Source organism: Lolium rigidum, chromosome 7 (assembly GCF_022539505.1).
Source record: "Lolium rigidum isolate FL_2022 chromosome 7, APGP_CSIRO_Lrig_0.1, whole genome shotgun sequence".
NCBI lineage: Eukaryota > Viridiplantae > Streptophyta > Magnoliopsida > Poales > Poaceae > Lolium > Lolium rigidum.
The window spans coordinates 281,533,605-281,553,020 of NC_061514.1; the positions used below are offsets into that span (position 1 = coordinate 281,533,605).

At 44.9% G+C, this 19,416-nt stretch overlaps 1 protein-coding gene across 1 annotated transcript; it reads left to right on the top strand.

Annotated features, from left to right (window-relative positions):
- The first annotated feature begins 16,057 nt into the window (after positions 1 to 16,057).
- On the top strand, positions 16,058 to 17,742 carry LOC124674900 (transcription factor MYB61-like). Its single transcript, XM_047210955.1, has 2 exons — positions 16,058 to 16,283; positions 16,538 to 17,742. Exons 1-2 carry the CDS (start codon positions 16,151 to 16,153, stop codon positions 17,407 to 17,409), a joined length of 1,005 nt encoding a protein of 334 aa, XP_047066911.1. The 5' UTR covers positions 16,058 to 16,150; the 3' UTR covers positions 17,410 to 17,742.
- The last annotated feature ends 1,674 nt before the right edge of the window (positions 17,743 to 19,416 follow it).

The following is a 19,416-nucleotide window of genomic DNA, read 5'->3' on the forward strand; positions in this document are numbered from 1 at the left end:
AGGCCAGGCGGCATGACAGCGGTGGCGTAGCGGGGCAACGGCGGCTGCACCGGCGCGTCGTACTCGGAGACGAGGAGGCCGACCTTGGCCATCTCGTCGTCCGTCATGTTGTCGGGGAACTCGAAGTTCCGGCCCTCCGCCATGGCCTGCTGCCATTCGTGGAAGACGAGGCCGACGTAGTCCTCGCTGTCGTCCTTCACCTCCTCGCTATGGTACGCGAGCGCCTCGATGTAGTCGTCGTCGTCGTCGTAGACGGCGTAGGCTTCATCGTCGTCGTCCTCGTCCTCGCGGTCGTTGTGCTGCGGCTGCTCACGTCGCGTCGGCGCCTGCTGACGACGCGTCGGCGCTTGCTGACGACGAGCCGGCGGTGCAGGGCCGAAGGGATAATCCCTGTCGCCCATGAAGCCAGCCCTTCGTCTGCTGTCCGTCTCCGTGGACAGGTACGTACGCCAACTCTCCGAGTCGATGGCGTACGCCGGATCGGCGCGGAGGTCCGCCGGCAGATATCGCCTCCTGCCCCGGATCTCCTTGGTCCGCTCAGGCTCCCGCGCAGGTACCGGAGGGATGGGCACCCGGCGGCAGCTGAGCCGCCAGCCGCCGAGCAGCTGCACGCCGGACCAGGCGTCGCACGGCACCCATTTGCCGTGCATCAGCCTCCCCACCGTGACGGGGAGCACCACCTTCTTGCTGCCGCTGCCGGAGGCCTCGAAGTCGTTCTTCTTCCCCATGGCGCAGCGGCGGTTGTGGTGCGAGTGGAGCTGTGGGCGAAGGAGCAACGCGGCCACTGGACTTTTAAGGGCGGCCGCGCACGGGATACGATGCCATTGAAGGCGCCGCAGAAGCCCAGCCGCCACCCGCCAGTGCACGCGCAGAACAGGAAGCTGCGGCATTCATGGCGAAGGCAGCGGCGCAGACGCGGAGGCGCTGACCGCGGAAGCGATGGCCGCGGAAGCGATGCCCTCCATGCAGGCTCGCTGCCAGGCGGGCCCGGTGGAGACCGCAGCGGACACTTTGCGCGTCCGCGCAGCGTCCGCCGAGACGCAAACCTGGCGCATATTTGGGCCAGGTTTGCGTCTCCGCGGACGGCCCGGTCACTTTGCGTCGTGCCGCTGGAGAGGGTGCCAGACGCATTTACGACCAAAGCTGAGCGACCGTTTGCGTCGCGCCGCTGGAGATGCCCTTAGCATAGATGGACAGATTACCATGTTACCTTACGGGCCCTATGCTTTGCTTGCGTGGTGTCCAGCGGCCACCCACAGACCACCAAACGAATCATAAATGTTTTTTTTTTAGAAAACCAGTAGCCCGTGGCGAGCAGAAACTGTGAGGAGGCTATGTGATCGAATGACAGGGGCGTCTGTGTGTGAGGAGGCGATGCGATCCGAGGACAGGGGGGGCTTGCCAACCACGAGGGTGAAAGACTCCGACGACCGCACCTCCCCACTGAGTGGCTATATCTCCCCATTGAGTTGTCATATGCCTGGTATTATAGCATACTAGATTTAGATGTGCGCCTTGGCGCACGACCCCGTAAAACTCGTACCAATATGTACATTCTGTATACATAATTTTGGCCACTCGGGGCATTCCCGTCTTACATATTATTAAGTGAAAACTAAAATACTATGATAAATATGTATACAAATAGATGATAAGTATGTTTCCGCAATACGATATATACAAACGATCAAAAGTTTACACTTCGTAACAAAGATTCACATAGATAAGTTGTTTTACCATATATATAAGATTCACATAGATAAGATTCACATAGGTAAGTGGACCTATGAGACAACCTCGCCTTGGCGCACGATCCCGTAAAACTCGTGTCGATACACATTTTATATAACACTTCTAAAAATTGAGTGGAAAATATAACTCACACCGATTTACATTTTCTATAACGACATGTAAAACATGTGGCAAATGATAATACATTTTTCAAGAATTAGGATAAAGCACACAAATTCACTACCAAAGTAGCAATGTGTGTGTATATATATATATATATCCCACCTGTTATGTGTTAGCAGTACGTGAGGAACGCGGAGACTGAGCTAAGAAGAATATACGACCACATGTTTCGCGCTAATAACCATTTCGCTAAAGGCTATATGAAACATGCATCACAACCTAGCAGCTATCCTATATAAGCTGTATGTACCTTCAGGATAGTTCTTTCACTACAAATTTACAGCATGTACAAACCATCAAAGATGGAGACTACAACTATAATAATGATAAATTTCAAGCAGATGGTATTGTAGATTGGTCGAATATAAATAAAACATACAGAAGACTGTAGTTAATGCTACCCAAAATCATATTTCCTCAAATGTATGGATTAATTTCGTAAAGATATTTATGTAGTAGGGTTTGAGTTCAGCTCATAGCATTTTCCATCTACATTAATATTGAACTCTTTTAAAAGATCACTTCTCAAATATTGAAATATACTTAGCAAAGAATCTGGGTATGTGTATCATAATTAAGTTTGTAAGGCCAAGCTCTTGCAGTATAAGATCAAGCACAATTCTGTAGCATTCTCTAACCACCTTCTCATGTCCTAAGGCAGGAATAATTATCACGTAAGTTAAATTATCCTAGTGGTGTATGCCACATGAAAATGTAAATATTGTTTTATCATGAAGTCATGTACAAAATGGATATGTCGTTGATCATCGGTCTAACTTGCATGATAGTTGAAAAGAATGACAGACACGGGCAAAATCTCCCGATTGACAATAGTACAATCAAGCCATCCTCTCAGGGTCTTGAAGCAGGACAACTATTCTTCCAGAAGTGATTGTCTGCATTCCCATGCCCCTTTTCCCTTTCAGGCTTCTTTGTGTTTAAATCAATCATATGATTTGTTAGATAATTGCATGTCGTGTACAAAATAGAGAATGACATCAAAATAGCTGCATTTTACTCAACATCATGATAAAAATAGATGACCAAGGGATACATTTCTATCAACACATACATATATATGAGTTGGGCACCACCATGCTTATCATTTTGGTAAATGGATACCTTAGGTGCGCATAGACAAATAAATGAATTAATTTTACAATGTCACATAAGGGTAAATGGATACCTTAGGTGTACAATTGCAAAACATTCACCCAACCTAATCTTCTATCCTTCGACCATGCTTACACAAAACATGCATTAGAATCCCTTTTTGATGAATGAGCTAATACAAATTTAACGACAAACCCACAATCAGTCTGGCCATATGTTTACGCGTCCAATGCACTCCCAAAATAATCTACCGTGATGAAATTGTGCATGAGTGTTGCAAAAACTGATCGATTACTATGCTGAGGGATGAGCAAAACAAAGGTTCAAATAGAATACTGTACATTTTCCTAGACAGGAAGCTATGTGGAAATAATGGCGTGCTGCCAATTTTAAAAGCACTGAAGCACATTACTGTAAAAAACGGCTTCATGGTACATTTTTAATGTTGCATTACTTCACATCCACTTTTATAATTACTGTACCTTATTAAATGTATATAAGAAGGCAAACACTTCAAGCATTTTACGTTGTACACGCAAAAAAGCCAAAAAAAATCATCTTACCTGTATTAGATAAATGCCATAGACGTTAAGCCTATGTTGAATATATTATGCACTTTGTACTATACAAGTATTATACCTGGCACAAACAGGGTTGGCCCTTTAGTTCTGATCATTGATGGTATTCACCAGATAATGGTTTAGCTCTACAAGCCTGAAACCACATCGAAACTGATCGGTATGACACGAAAAGGTGACCCATCATGCAAGCATCAGAGTAAAATTATGTAATGAGGTATGGTCCACCTTTTATCGCTAGCCAGCTTGTGGGTATATCAAGCTTGCAGAATTTTTATGTGTCCTTAGCAAGAAAGGAAGTAAACAAAGACAGAGAATCGCATTGATTTGTAAAAAGTCGACTGGTCAATTATAAGAAATTCACTGGTAAACATTGAGTTATAGAAATAAAACCAAAGTAAAGAACCTAGTATATACATATATCTTAGCGTTCTTATGTAGGAGTAGGTCAACTCAAGTGGGTAGCAAGCAGTGGCAATGTCCAGTTATTAAAAAAGTAGATGTAGGTATACCTGATAGAATCTGAGTCCATTATTACAAGGTACAAAATCTACTTGAAAGATAAAAAAAATTAGAGTACTATTCTACTTTCTATAGATCAAGAGGACCCTTGTAATATAAATTACAACTAAAATTTTCCGTAAGCCTATGATGTTTGAAATATCCCACAACAAGGACCCAATAACAGGGGGAACAAGAAAGTTCAGATATATGCTAGTGTTTATGTAGAACATATGAATGTTGGGTAGATAAAGGCGATGAAACTACAAAAGCCATTACTGCTTGGTTGTCATGACAAAAGACATGCTAGAAAAATAGGGCATGGTGTTAATAGCGTTGCTAGAAGCACTACGATTTTGAGGTACGAGACTAAAAGGTGCCGATCGAATTTCAGGAGTGTGCAATCATTTGCAGTGATACCTTGCAAAGCAGTCCATTCACCGGTAGTGCACCAGTCCATGGTACCTTGTTGTGCCAGTATGAATTAGCGCACATATAAATATTATCTATTATATCGACACAACAACATTGCATAACTGTTTTATGAGAATTGCCTCAGTAGAATAGAATAAGAAAGAAGTAAAAACAAAAGATAATAATAAAATTTGGTATACCGGGTCTGTTGAGTAAGTTACCTAAAGCAGTATATAGAGGAAAGTGCTTTCGACAGCCACTTCCTTTTTTCCAGCCAGCACCACTCTTGCCTGGAGGACAATCGCGTGCACCAACCCATTACCCGTCACTGCAGTACTTCCGAGTAAATGCAGGGGTTCTTTTCAGGGTGAGTTCAAACACTCAAACCTAATAGATAGCCATAGATTGTCAGTAGCACTAATAATTCAGTCTCGGGTGTGACTGGTTAGCAAATACTCTTTTTTACCACACCTTGCGGGTGTTGCATATGGAAACCTCCATGGGAAGAAAATGGTACTATTAGATCTTCTGAAATTACTAACTGTAGCCCGGACATATCCATGTCTACATCAGCGCTTGAAAACCTGAAGTAGTTTTACCTTAAGATAAACATATATAATATGTTTCTACAGTTTGGAGTAAATATAAGTAAAATGGATATGATGGCTGCATGAAGAGGCTAGGTGGTACTTTATCTTTTCTCTTTAAAATGTGGTTTTAGGATGCATGCAACATTTTAAAACTTCACAAATATACGTGAAAGTATTGGATGTTCATGTGCAAATGTAGTAGGTACATTTGTCATCAGAAATACTTTCAGTTTCACTACAGTTCCAGAATTATTTTGACTAATGTGTACTTGTAAAATAAAATGGTCAAATCTAATGTATATTAGAGACTGCACCCATTATCCAAAACATGTAAAATGAAACAGAGGTAGTGCCAGTAGCTGAGTTGTAGCTTTTGATACTGTGTGAATTGCTAAGTACATTCAGGCCATATATGTTTTGGTTGATTTTCTAAGTAAGAAGTTAGACATTATTATGGCTAACTGATAAATATTCCAGGATATAAAACATTACCAGATGGATCAAGCGCCTTGGTGCAGCCTGCGCCTGTCCTATAGCCGTCACCGATCAAATTATGGGAACATTAGCAAGTGAAACCACCTTTGGTGTTGTTGGAGAATTCCAGAATGCTGTAACTGTTGCTGTCGAAATTCTGGCATTCGTCTTCTTGCTCCAGAATACATCTGAAGGAAGTATCAGTTTCGCTTGTATTAAGGATATATATACGATTAAGAGTAGCGTGCATTTTTGCAGAGTATAAAAACTGTTGGGTGAACTCACACAAGGACATAATGGGAACCACAAGGTTTAACTAAATGAAATATCGACTATCCTAAAACAATTTTCAGATAAGAGCATTAGCTTAATTAGAAAGAAACATCAAGGAAATAAATTATGCAAATAAGTGTTTTCACATAAACAACTCTTGCATTTTAAGCATGAACAGTCTAGTTCTGATTCTAAAACAATGAAGCTAAAGAGTAAACAACTCTTGCATTTTAACCAAATAAATATTGTCACATAAAAAACGAGAAGAAATAATAGAATCACATGACATACGTCTTGCCTATTTGCAAGAAGATATATATTCTAAATGTCGTATGTATATAAAACAATCTAAAATGATATTAGGACAATGCATAGCTCATCCTCTCGCTGCTTCAACATCTGCAAAACAAAAGCAAGGAATAGATAAACCTTAGCCACATGCTGCATGATATTTTCATCCCACATCAAGCACAATGGCAAAACTGAACCGAAAACTATCTATAAATACAACCAGGACCTTTTTATTAAAAAAATATAACTATGCAGAACCAGTAAACATGCTCAAGCACTCATATCAAGACATCCTAATCTCAAAATTATTCTTGGACAGAAAGAAAATAATCAACTACAACTTGAGAAGACAATAAACCATAACACAAGTAAGGGTTTCGTTTGGGCCGAACAGGTAATGGCACACAAAATAGTAATAGTCCTGCATTTTCAACATGAACCATGGAGCTAATCTAAACTAACCAAGCTACAAAAGAGGGAAGAATTAATAAGCAACAATAGAGCAACAATGAGGCATGCATAAGTAAAAAAACACTTCAAATACTGGACAGAACAAAATAGACCTAATCAAACTGCTGTTGGACAGAGTCAATTGAACATCTGTAGTAGCAACCATTAGAAAACCAGCACTGAAGTAGCTAGTTGGAACCACAAAAGGCTTCAACATATAATAGCCTTGATATTAACTATTAAGCTTCTAACTTCAACATCAATAAAAGAAATTTTTCCTGGCCTATATAGCACTGTGCAAGTTTTGCACCCAGCAATGCAACAGATTTAAAAACAAATCCATCTGCATTGGCTTAACCAAAAAGTTCTCCCAAAAACAATTTAAAAACCAGTACTGAATTAGCTACCATTGGAAGACCAGTATTGTATTAGCTTGTTGGAACCAACTTGACTTTAACTGACAAACTTCCAACTCTTGTGAAATAGTAAAAGATAGATTGCCCACCTATATGTACATAACAACGTTAGAGATAAAAAAAAAAATACATCTGTATTGGCTCAACGAAAACATGCTCCGAAGTGTATCGCGCCATGGAGGACAATGCGCTCGCCCACGGTTAAGCCCCTCCTAGCAGGGCGACCTCCCTGCTTTGGTGTTATTGAGGAGCCCTCCCAGCGGCACCGATGCCGGAGAACACAATGGCGGCGGCAGCGGCGCGACATGTAGGATAGCAGGTGATTAATCAGTAAGACATCCATAGCAGAATGGCCAAACCCACATGGTAAGTTCTATATCTAATAAATTCAGCTGAGACACGAGTCCTTGAACATGTAATTTGCAAGCAAAATGTCATGACCAAACAGTTCCAAGTCATAAGCAAAGCGCGCCACAAGTTGGCAAAAGGATCAGCACACCGATTGGGAAGACACGAGAATCAATGACAACCAACCTTTGATCAGAGAGGATTACGTCTCTTATATCACTAAATGTTGAATCCTTCCTGGTAAAGTGTAAACCGAAATATCAGAGATTGCAACAATTGTGCCAATGACACCTGGATAGCAAAAGAAAAAAATATTTGTGTTAGGGCGAAGAGAGCAACGCCTAGGTAGTTTGGAATAAAAAAGGATAAAAAGAAAGGAACATACCCACAAGCTGCTCAGGATCAATCTTGGTAGCACGACTGAATCTACCAATCTCATATATGCGCCCTTCGTGTAGAACATCAAGCAAATTCCTACTGGCAGGATACATACGATTCATCTGGTTCACACTAATATGAAAAATAGAGGGAATGAGCATCAGTTGCCTAGGACCGTGTGACGGGAAATAACTCAGGAAAAAAGATAGAGAATTGGAAGCATTGGATAATCTTTGCATCCACAACAATAACAATCACACAACCTAAAACATAAGCATTGGATAATCTGAGCAGAAGAATCACTGTCATCAATATTTAAAAATCCCTAGAGTAGCAGAAGTTAGTACCGGCTTCAATGTAATTGTATATGAATATACATAATGTATAAGACTCACATGAGTGAGCCATACTTCTGATTACTTAGGTTTCTTGGATACAATGAAATCTGCTATAAAAAAAATTAATGTGAATAAGCACATAGGCTCACCTGATAACCTGACCGCAGCATAATTTAAATGGAGCTTCAAATCCCTGGAGACAGTTTGACAAGCCCAAGGGCCCGCATTATAGCATTGCGTGCGAGGTTACTATTAGGATACAACACAAAAAGTACCAGGAGATGGCTCCAATAATGTCACGCCTGCAGATTTCAGAAAGCAAAGCCATATTCAGATCATAAAAGAAGAAAACCTATCACGACAGAAAGTAAGCATGGTGTATTTTTCAATGGAAAAGCTTTACCTTCTATCAAAGACGATGCAAATGACAAAATGGAAAAGCAATAGTATTTGAAATTCCACCACTCCGAATGATTAGTTCATGATTATAAATATACTATTACTTCATCGCAAGCGATGAAAGAGATGATATGAACATGGTACAAAGAAGCATCAGTTTGAAGTAGCATTACCCTGCTAAAGAGAAGCTAGAGTAGGTTTTATCAGAAAAACAAAATTCAGATGATTAGTTGATTAATACAGTATTTCTAGCATTAGCATGTACCATTGCAAGTTTAGGATTGAGTTCTCCCTTAATAAACATGAAAGGTGTAAATGATATCATGAAAAATAATGCAAGAAAATAAACTGATCTGCAAGTGACTTGTTATTTAAACCACACAGCAGTTCACTTCGCGTGGAGGGTCGAAATTCATACATTGAACTAACGATCTATTATTTTGATTAGCATCAGCCGTGAATGGAATTGATATAGATCCACTCGTCAAGCTGGAGCCCCTAACGAATCTGCCAAATGGATACATGCCAGTAACTAAGGATCACTCGTTACACTACTAAAAAAAAGCAGCTACTGGGTCACGTTTTGTGCTTGCCAGTGAACTATTGCATCTCTGATGGGTAAATGGAAGAGGGGAGAGACACGAGAGGGGAAAGTAGTACCTTGTAAGAGAAGATCTCTTTGGTGAGGTCGATGACCTCGGCGCTGAATCGCTTGGCCACGATCAAGTACCACGGCGGCCACTTCCGAGAGGTAGATAGGGAGGCGGCCACCTCTTGAATCACAAAAATAGATGGGCATGTAGCCCATTCATGTTCTACTGATCCTTCTCTACCCTTGTCCGATAATGTGACCTTTCCAGTTTGGACCAGATATCAATGATTATTGTAATATTGATGCTAGGAAGCTGCAAATCAAGCTATCTTCAGTGAGACACAAATCATCCAAGCAAATGCAATACATAGAAATGCCAGTCTATGAAAATGCTTACAAAGAAAAGTATATATGTATGAAGTCTTAGCTCGTAGCAGCTAATGGTCTTTAGCTCCAAAACCTGCATCAAAGTCAATATTGAATAATACGACACTTCTGTTCTTAAACTCCTATGTGGGAAAAGTTCACAAAAATAAACCACAAGTAGAATCTTGCATTTTACTTTCTCGGCTTGTGTGTTGTAGTAGAAGGTCAGATCTAAACTGAAAGTTCAGTAGACTGGCACACTGGCAGAATATATGGTAAAGATGAATAATTAATGTACCGGTTTAACAAATAAATGGTCCAGTTAAATGTTGGATTACCCTTTAAATCATTCTAAAGAGACCTGAGAAATAATTAATCCCAATTAATGATTGTTGAATAATATCCTGCAAACAACACAACACAGAGAAAAATTGAATAGTGAAATGAATCAAAAGATCACATGTCACTGCAACATATGCAAGTAGAAGGAGGATCTCAAATGATAATCGATTATATAGTACTCCGGATCAAATAAAAACAAAAGGAGACCAACCATGCTGCCTATTGCCAATGAGTCAAGTGCACAACCGAACACCGAGGAATTCAAAGCCCTAGAAAAGAAACAAAAATCTAAGCCTCCAAGATGGCAAGAAACATAAGAACAAACCTTGGCGGCAGTAGCAAATTTCCGGCGTTGCGACAGTCGAGGATGACGGCACACACAAACTCGCCGAGCCTATAGTACTTCTTGCGGGAGATTCTCCCGTTGATGCCAGGCTATCCGTCATCATTCCTTCTAGGCATCCAGCCGCCGGCGAAAGAGCCCATTCTGAGGCATGTACTGATCTGACGGCCCAAATTTCCTAATCTGCCTGCGAGGGGAAATAAAGGTGAAGCTCCCAAACATAAATTCAAGTAATGGAAGACATGTCCATGAGAGCAAGAAGCAAGTCGAGTTCCTCACCAAGAATCAGCATGTCCATGGTCTGTTATTTTCTCACTGGTAAATGCAGACACGGACCTTGCAATCACAACATGTTGGCAAAATCTGTAACACAAGAACTCCCCAAAAGACACATAATTTTATTCAATGCAGCACAAAATTGCATCACATGGAACTAAATACAAGAGGGTAAAATCAGATGTAACTAAATCGTACACAATTTATTTGCTCTTGAAATAAGCTTGTGGTATTTGGAAGAGGGTCTTACCATGTCCACGGCCAGCACTGAGCTGCTTTCACACCACCAACCATTCTCTTCTCCCATGTTTGAACCCCTTATGCCCGCCATGGCCGCCGTGACGCTGCCGTGACGTGGTCACGTTGGTCCAGCCACTACCTGCTATATTTTGGCTCAACCTTCTGAAAATTGTACTATGGTTCAGATCTGAATATCCTCTAGCCATTACCTGATACATGCGGGTCCAATCCTCTGTAGAACTTGTACTTCCATAAGAGAACTGAACCAAAAGAAGTAGAGAGAAATAAGAACCCTGCAATAATAGATCAATAGTTGAAGCAAATTAGGTATTACCGTAGATAATCTTAGCCATATTGTTCATTCTCATCACACCAAATTATAACTAATAGTCTGCTACTTCCAATCCACATAGAAAACAAGAGAGAGCTAGGAAAGAGTGGCAGACATCACCTTCACGCTCTGGTCTTGGCCTGTGCGTACATCCGCCATGGAGGACGCCTCCTCTGATCTTGGCTGCCCTCGAGCTCACTCCCTCGATGGAGATGGAGCGAGGGACGAGGCTGCAGCTGGGAGCCTGCCTAGATCCGTCAATCCCTTCTGCCTCCTCGCCAAGAGAGAAGAGGGAGGAGCAGAGTGCAGCTTCCCACGAGGCCGGCCTCGGGAGAGAGGGAAAGAGGGAGTGGCGGCTGGGTCGGCCCTACTCCGGGACAGCCATGGAGACGATGGGAAGCGACGGTTGCCCCCAAGACCGGTGCTGCTCCGGGCCAGCCATGGCGACGACGGGAGGCGGCGCTCGCGCCCTGCTCCTGGCCAGCCATGGCGACGACGGAGATCGGCGAGAGGAGGGAGAAGCGGCGGCAGAGCGGGGCGATGGCGGCCGCGGCGGGGAGCAGCGGATGGGGAGGCGGCGGGGAGCAGCGGATGGGAAGGCGGTGGTGGAGAACGGAGAGATTGGGGGAGGAGCATGACTGGTTAGGTTTTGGACCACGGGCTGCAGTTTTGCCTGATCTGGTCGCGGTGCGAGGAAATACCCAATCTACCCCTGCGGGTGGAGATCTTTTTCCCGACCCGAAGGCAAGTCTGACCGGACGAAATCGACCCGAGTGACCGACGTGCGGGCCCGGACAGAAGTGGGACCCACGCGCAGTCGCTGGCGGGTAACACATGGCTGTTGCATGGGGTTAGCTAGCGGGAGGGCCAATCTGAACACTTGTTTTCTGCCTAGAATCAACGGACAAGATTGACTCGATGTGAAGATCCGACGACCAAGAATCGAGAATCGCTGTGAGAGCCCCATGGGGGTGCAACAATTATACCTTTAGATACGTTATTTGAATTAGCATAGTGGTGCGAGGAATTGTACTGATTGTGCTAGAGCTGAATTGTAGTAATTATGCCAAGTAATCAAAAAATCTGGGCTCCACCTGTACTGGGGTTTTCCCAAGTCGCCATAACTTTTTATTGATTTTACTAGAGTTAAACTGTACTCCACCTTCGATGCCAAGTCATTAAAAAAGCTGGACTCCACCTGCATGGATCCTGTTAACACCACACATAAGGCTGCTCATAGTGGAGAGTGCATCCCGAAAAGCCACAAGAAGGTGAAACGACCAATCAAGCCGGGAGAAGAACTGAGATACATCTTTAAGTCATGTGTTGTTCAGATCCTCCAATGTTGTGTGGCAAGCGCGTCGCGACAAGGGGTGGCACGCGTGTAGCTGTCATATTCTCATGCTCATAGAGGTGCTAGAAGATCTTTTCTTATAAGGAGGCCCAACTACTGTAAATTAGCAATGTGAGAGAAAATTTTGTCTCACCTTCATGCATGAATGATCCATGGAATGATTAAGTAAGCATCTCCAAATGAAGGGGCTGATCAATCAACTAGGGTATCTTCAGATTTCGTGTGTAACTGAATCACACCCTTACATGCAGTAGTCTAATAGCCCTCGACGATTTTTTTTAGCTCTCCTCGCGTCGCCTCCTCCAGACGATCGAGGAGGCGGAACCCTAGCCCGCCGTCACTACTCCTCCCGTCTCCGTCTCCTCCTTCTCGTCCCCCCCCCCCCCGACGCCGCCAGCCAAGCTCGCGACGCCCGTGAAGGGGGCGTCAGGGATCTTGGATCTTTACTCTCCAACGTGGTGATAACTGGAGGACGCTCGCCTGTAGCGGTGCGGGCGCTCTACTGGCGCCTCCTGCTCCGATTTGCTCTGGTTGGAGCGGACGTGGGCCAGGGTGGTGGTCGGCGGGTGCTCTCCCCGGTGGGAGCTCGGGGATCTTAGGCGGCAACCTTGAATTGTGAGGGTGGCGTTGCTGATGGCAGGGGTGATGGCCGGTGATGTGGGCTACTCTTCTTGGTGGCGCGGGCGGCGAGGGAGCGGTGGCTGCTGCTCGTGGGGTGGAGGACCCTATTTTCCTCCACCTCAGATATGAAGACGGTGACCTCCCTGCGTGCGGTTCCCACCCTGATGTGGCTGGTGCCTGGCGTCCTTGCCGAGTCTACGACGTCTGGGCGGTGGGAATTTGGAGCTCTGGCCCGAGGGAAACCCTAGACCGACATTGGTTGTCAGGTCGGCGATGACGCTTTGCGCCGTTCCCCTCCTTTGAGGCGTCGATGAGGTTCATCTACCTTCCCCCTCCTCTTGGGTGAAAACCAAAATCTTTCAGATTTGGCGGCGGCGGCGCGGTGGCGCCGTTCCCTTGCTGAAGGCGCCATCTTGGTTTGGAGGAGGGGTGATGAGCCTACGTTTTCCGGTGTGTTGCCAGTTGCGGCTCTGTCGTGTCTTCACTCGGCGATTGCAGTTCTAAAGCTTGCGTCTTGATGGGTGGTCTTTGCGGCGGTCGAAGACGATGTCTGTTGGTTCGTGTGCGGATGTGTTCTTGGTGTCTGCTCCTGCCCTGGGCTACCGTCCCGTGTGACCTCCGTGCTCTAGGGAGCTTCTCCGCTTCGCGGTGGTGCGGTGCCCTCGATCCTAGGCGAGAAGGTAGCGTCCTTATTCAGATGTGGAGGCGGATGTTCTTACTTTGACGGCTGGCCAACTGATGACGAAGACTCGTTCACTCCACTGGCGTACCTTCCCGGCGTGTCTTCTCAAATGTTTGATCAAGCAGATCGAAGAGGGCCTCGACTGATTTGTTTCTTGTTGTTTCTTTCTTGTGGTGTCAGTTGCTGATCTTCAGCACTCTGTACTTGCCGGTATGGCGTGATTAATTTAACGCAAGGCCAAGGTTTTTTTTGCGGAACACGATACAGACGCAAACGGTCACACATACGTATGTACACTAACCCCTATAATCACCTCCGAGACAGGTCTTCAGATTGAATGTTTAAACAGCCTTCGACAACAATAAATATGCTATCTCCAGTTTCCCCCTGCCAGGGTGTGGAAGAAGCAAAAAGGCGTAGATGCGTGGTGATGACGGGTCGCGATGGCAGTTGATGCTGACGGTGTCCGTTTTGTAGCTTGAATTTAACATTTCATGCACACGAACAGTGAATCCTGTCGGTGCATAGGCACGGGTGCATAGGCTAGGCACGTGTGCTATATAAAAATCCCCCTTTGTCAAAGAGGTTGCTATTGGCTTGCTGGTGACCGGATCTTTGCCAGGGAAAATGATATACCCGATGATCTGTTCCATATAGAAAACCCAGGATCGGTGTGGCAACATGAGGGATCACAGAAATCCGTACACTTGGGCGCAATCAACGTTTAGTAGAATAACTTGATTGCTGAATATTGCTAGAAAAGATAAAGAGGTTTATTTAATGGCATGTGGTTATCATTCCAATGCCCTCTCGTCCACAAGCAGTACGTGCATGCTTTGCTGGAGTCCCTCCAAATTCCCACATGGGCGTTTGGCATTTTCTCAACCCTACTTATTTGTGTGAAGGCAAAATTGTGTTCCTAGAGGATGGTATGACTATGATAAAATTCTGCCATGGCATTTTTGCTATCCAGCGGTAACAAATTAATTTGTACAGGTTTGGTAACTTTTAGAAACTAACTTTATCAATAAAATAAAACAAACTAAAAGTAGACATCACCTGGAGATTAATTTGTGCTACCTCGAAACTGTTTTATTTTAGCTGAAGAGCTGAAGGTTTAACCCATTGTGTGCTGCATAATCATATTGGACAAGGGACGACCAAGGATTGGGGTCCGTATAAGAAAAAAAATCTTGGGGGCGGGGGGGGGGGGGCCTACGCCCCATAGAAACTGTCTACCTGATACTGTCCCTTGGCCCGCGGGTCTGACACAAGGTTAGAATCCGAGCTCTTCCAAGGGGCGGGCCTTCTTCACCTTCCACCTAAGCTGCGCAGGAAAGGCCCAAAGGCAATCCCAGGGAACAGTAAAGCCTCATAGGGTCTTTCTGTCCAGGTGCAGGTAGTCCGCATCTTCACAGACATGTCTATTTCATGGAGCCTCTCTCCGAGACAGTGCCCAGATCGTTACGCCTTTCGTGCTGGTCGGAACTTACCCGACAAGGAATTTCGCTACCTGGGGGGAGAGAGAATTCCGGTAACCATGGTTACCAGAAATTACCAATCCAAATGGCACACAAGATTTTTGAAAAATAATCAAAATTCAAGCTCCATAACATCCAAAGATTTTGAATATAATCTTTTGAGGAGGAATTTAAATTTTGTGACAAATGAGCTGGGGAATGGTGTTACATCGGAGGGGGAACGCACATGGTTTGGGTTCGACTAAACAACTGCCCAATTTCAAATCAAATTCAAATGGAACAAGATTCGCACGATAAATTCATTAATTTAGCAGTGGGGGCTGGAAATTCAATTTATCGGCCGGTAAACTGATTATTTCACTTGACAACCAAATCCCTCGGCACGACACGGCAAGTTGCCGTGCTGATCGATTGCTTGCGTTCCAGATAACTTGTATCAAGAAGTGATGTTAACGCAAAGTGAGTGTCCAAAGTCCCACAGGACCGGGGCATGCATGCAGCATCTGTAGTGGAAGATGCAAAGTGTCAAGGGTGAAAATAATTAAGCTGTGGAAAGAGGCAAGAAAGCAGGGGGACAGAAAAGAGTCAACCAGCCCTACCACCAGAGCTGGGTGGACAGTTACGAGACCTAATCTTGTCTAATCAACCACACACGGGCGAAGATTAGTAGTACTAGCCAGCAGAGTACGGCCATGATTCACGACAAGCTTTTTCTTCGAGCAAAAGGTAGAATTGCTAGAAGCCAGGAGGAATGCAGAGCTGAAAACGAGGGAGAGAGTACACACTATGCAGTAGCTCTATCACTATGTCCCTCTACACTAGCAAGCAAGAGCTACGTTGGCACCTACCTGAGAGCGACCTCCCGCCTTCCGCCGGAGCTGCCTTTTATACTCCAGCCTCACTTTGTCCTCCTCCATCGCTCTGTCTGCCCTCCCACGCTGCAGCCATCGCCGCCGCCTTCCGCTCGGAACGGCCGGCTATCTAGCTAGCTGCACCGGCCGGCGGCCGCACGCCATCGAGCCTTACTTTGCAGCTTAGTGACATCATGTCGAAGCGGTCGTTCGGGCCGAAGAAGAGGCTGAGGCGAGGCCTCTGGTCGCCGGAGGAGGACGAGAAGTTGATGAACCACATTGCCAAGTACGGCAACGGCTGCTGGAGCTCTGTCCCCAAAATCGCAGGTACCCTTACAAAACCTAGATACATCGATCACTACTAACTGTAGATGATAGATAGCTAGTGCTCTCTTCTTCCACCAATGCAGCAGTGCTAGAAACTGCAACAACAGCCAGCTCTACTCAGTTATGCCGGTAGTGCTACCATAAGATTTGATTTGCTAACTAATCTAGAGATGATTTCACATGATGAAACTAAGCTTAGATTTTTTAGGTGCAAAATTGGTTAAATTAACTGGTTCAATCTGTTGCTGCATTAGGCCTCGAGAGGTGTGGCAAGAGCTGCAGGCTGAGGTGGATAAACTACCTGAGGCCTGACCTGAAGAGGGGCGCCTTCTCGCAGGAGGAGGAGGACCTCATCATCCACCTCCACTCCATCCTCGGCAACAAGTGGTCGCAGATCGCCGCGCAGCTGCCGGGACGCACCGACAACGAGGTGAAGAACTTCTGGAACTCCTTCATCAAGAAGAAGCTCCGCCAGCGCGGCATCGACCCTGCCACCCACAAGCCGCTCACCCCTGCCGTCGCCAGCGTTGTGAGCCGCCCCGCTGTGTTCAGCGACGCCGAGCTCATACTGTCGGCGACGATGGAAGACCACATGCCGCCGCCCTTGGTGTCGGCAGAGAGCTACGCTTATGGCCGAGGCAACGGGGACGGCGACGGCTCCCTGTCGTCGCTGTCGGCAGGGTACGACCACACGGCGGACTTCGCCGGGTACCTGGACGCGGACGTGCTCCACGGCGGGGTCATCCCATCGGTGTCGAGCTGCAGCACGCTAAACTCCGTGGCCGGCCTCAGCCCCGGTGCCGCCGCCGCCGCCACCGACGAGCATTGCTGCAACAACAACCCGAGCAGCAGCGGCGGGTTCGAGTCTTCCACGACGCAGAGCAGCAGCCACCTGCCCTGGCTGGAGCTGGGGTCCATCAGCAGCTGCACGGAGGACGCCACCGCCGGCGCCGACAACTACGGTGCGGCGCTGGACGAGCTCAAGTGGTCCGACTACGTGTTCGACGGCGGCTACCAGCAGTACCAGCAGGGCCAGTGCATCTACGGCGATAACAAGGCCGCCGATGCGGCGGCGTCCCAGTTCGACGCGCAAGGCGGGCTCGGCATCAACTGGTGCTTGAATTAGTCAATGAATCCAACCAGCCAACGCCACCGGCGGCCGGCGAGCAATCAATTGTACTAGCTCGCCAAGCTTAAGAATGTATACACGAATACGTACGTACGTAAGAATCAAGATATATACTAGCTAATGTGTGGCGAGCGAGGTTTTTGGCTTGTACATTTCTTCCCATTCGTTCTTCTTTCTTCTTGAGTGATTGATTGATCTGTAACTTTGCGTGTAAAGTGAACATGATGAAACAAAAAGACATGGAGGATACATGTAGAAAATGAGTTTGATTTTCGCGTGCTTAATTTATTAATAAAGAGTGTGGTGATGATTAATCAATCACAGCTTCGACGTCTGGCTTTATCATGGGTCCAGCGGGTTATTTAATTCGTCCTCGATCGGTCGATCGATCGCTTTACTTTTTGGTGATGGTGGGGTGTTGGTCCCGTACGTCGCTTGTGCGTGCGTCAATTTGGACATGATTGAGCTGTTGGAGAGAACGTACTTTTACTGTGGAAGTTTTTTTTGGTTTCTAGTGGATTAGCAAACCTAGCTATACGTAGCGCATGGAAGATGCATCAAGTCAATCACAACATGAGTGTTCTGTGCAAGATCACAACAAAGTTTCAAAAAATATCTTTGCACTCTGCAAAATAATTGAAAGGTGCAACTTTCATAATATTAAGCGTGCAACTTCTATTCGAGCAAGGACCAACCGCCTTTGTTCATTATATTAACTAATAGAAAAATATATCACATAGAATAACCTAGAACAAATATGACATAGATTGATGTACTCCATCCATCTCGGTTTAAAGGGCTCAATCTGAAAAATATTTGTCCCACATTATCTCCCCGCTAAGACATGTATGCATTTACTGGGACCAGACAATTAAAGGTAAAAACAATAACCGTTAGGTTACCTGCATGAGTTTGCATGAGTTTCAAACTAGCCCCGTGGGAGTTTCTGGTTTAGCTCGGTCAGGTTGAGGGCCATGTTCTGCAAGTTGTATGGTTGCCTGCACTACATTGGCTTGCATGAGAGTAGAAGCTTAAGCTTTGCTTTTAGCTGCGAGAGACCATGTGCTCCCATGATTCAAAGTCCAGGTGTTTGTTTGCATCGATCGTGATTGTCATTCTCACCTCTTCTCAACATGGTTAACTTACCTCATATATGTGTCCACAACACAACACGTCCACATAACTCATAACCACCCTGTTACAAGCCCCGCAATAGAAAACTTCTAATAATAGAGTAGTGTGGAATGGTGAGATTAAAAAAAAAAGATGAAACTAGTGGTAAAGGGATTTTGAAAAGACTTATTATGCACGATGAATTTAAATAAATGATCTCAAGATACTATGGACATAAATATAAAATTAAAGAATTATGACTAAAGAATCATGGAATTGATTTTGGAAATGGAATTACCACGTCAATGTGGATCTTCTTGTATTGGTCATCGTGAACCAATGAACTGATAGATAAAGGAGATAATTAAGGGAAATTGCATGAGAGAGAGGTAGAACGAACACATTTACATAACTTAGAAGCACACATGAACACATTCAAAGAAATATAATAACAAAATATGCATAAATAATTCATAATCACCTCAGCTATGATTGTTGGGACATCAATTACATGACGAGATTTGTGCAAAAATGGCAAGATGAAACTACTTGTCAAAATATTTTTGAAAACATCAATCATTTCCAATGAATTTGATGAAAGTGATCGAAAAAATGTCAACACAAATACTATTTGTAGAGTTACAGGTAAAAAAATAGAAATGTTTGTGGGAATGGTATCACATCATCGGCGTGCATGTTTTCAGGTAGAACTGATACATCCAAACATGTCAAGTCCTTTTTAGCTTATTATATAATGGCTTATGTTACTTGCAGTAATTATTATGCATCTTTAAATGTTTTATATATTTACTTTTTGTATCATTCACAGTATGTGATGTTTGAGAAACACGCCATAGTGAAGTTGAGGACACAAGGAAATCATCTTTGCTT

Coding starts and splice junctions, on each gene's coding strand:
- LOC124674900 (XM_047210955.1), top strand. CDS start 16,151: ATGTCGAAGCGGTCGTTCGGGCCGAAGAAGAGGCTGAGGCGAGGCCTC. Junction 16,284..16,537: donor CTCTGTCCCCAAAATCGCAG/GTACCCTTACAA, acceptor TTGCTGCATTAG/GCCTCGAGAGGTGTGGCAAG.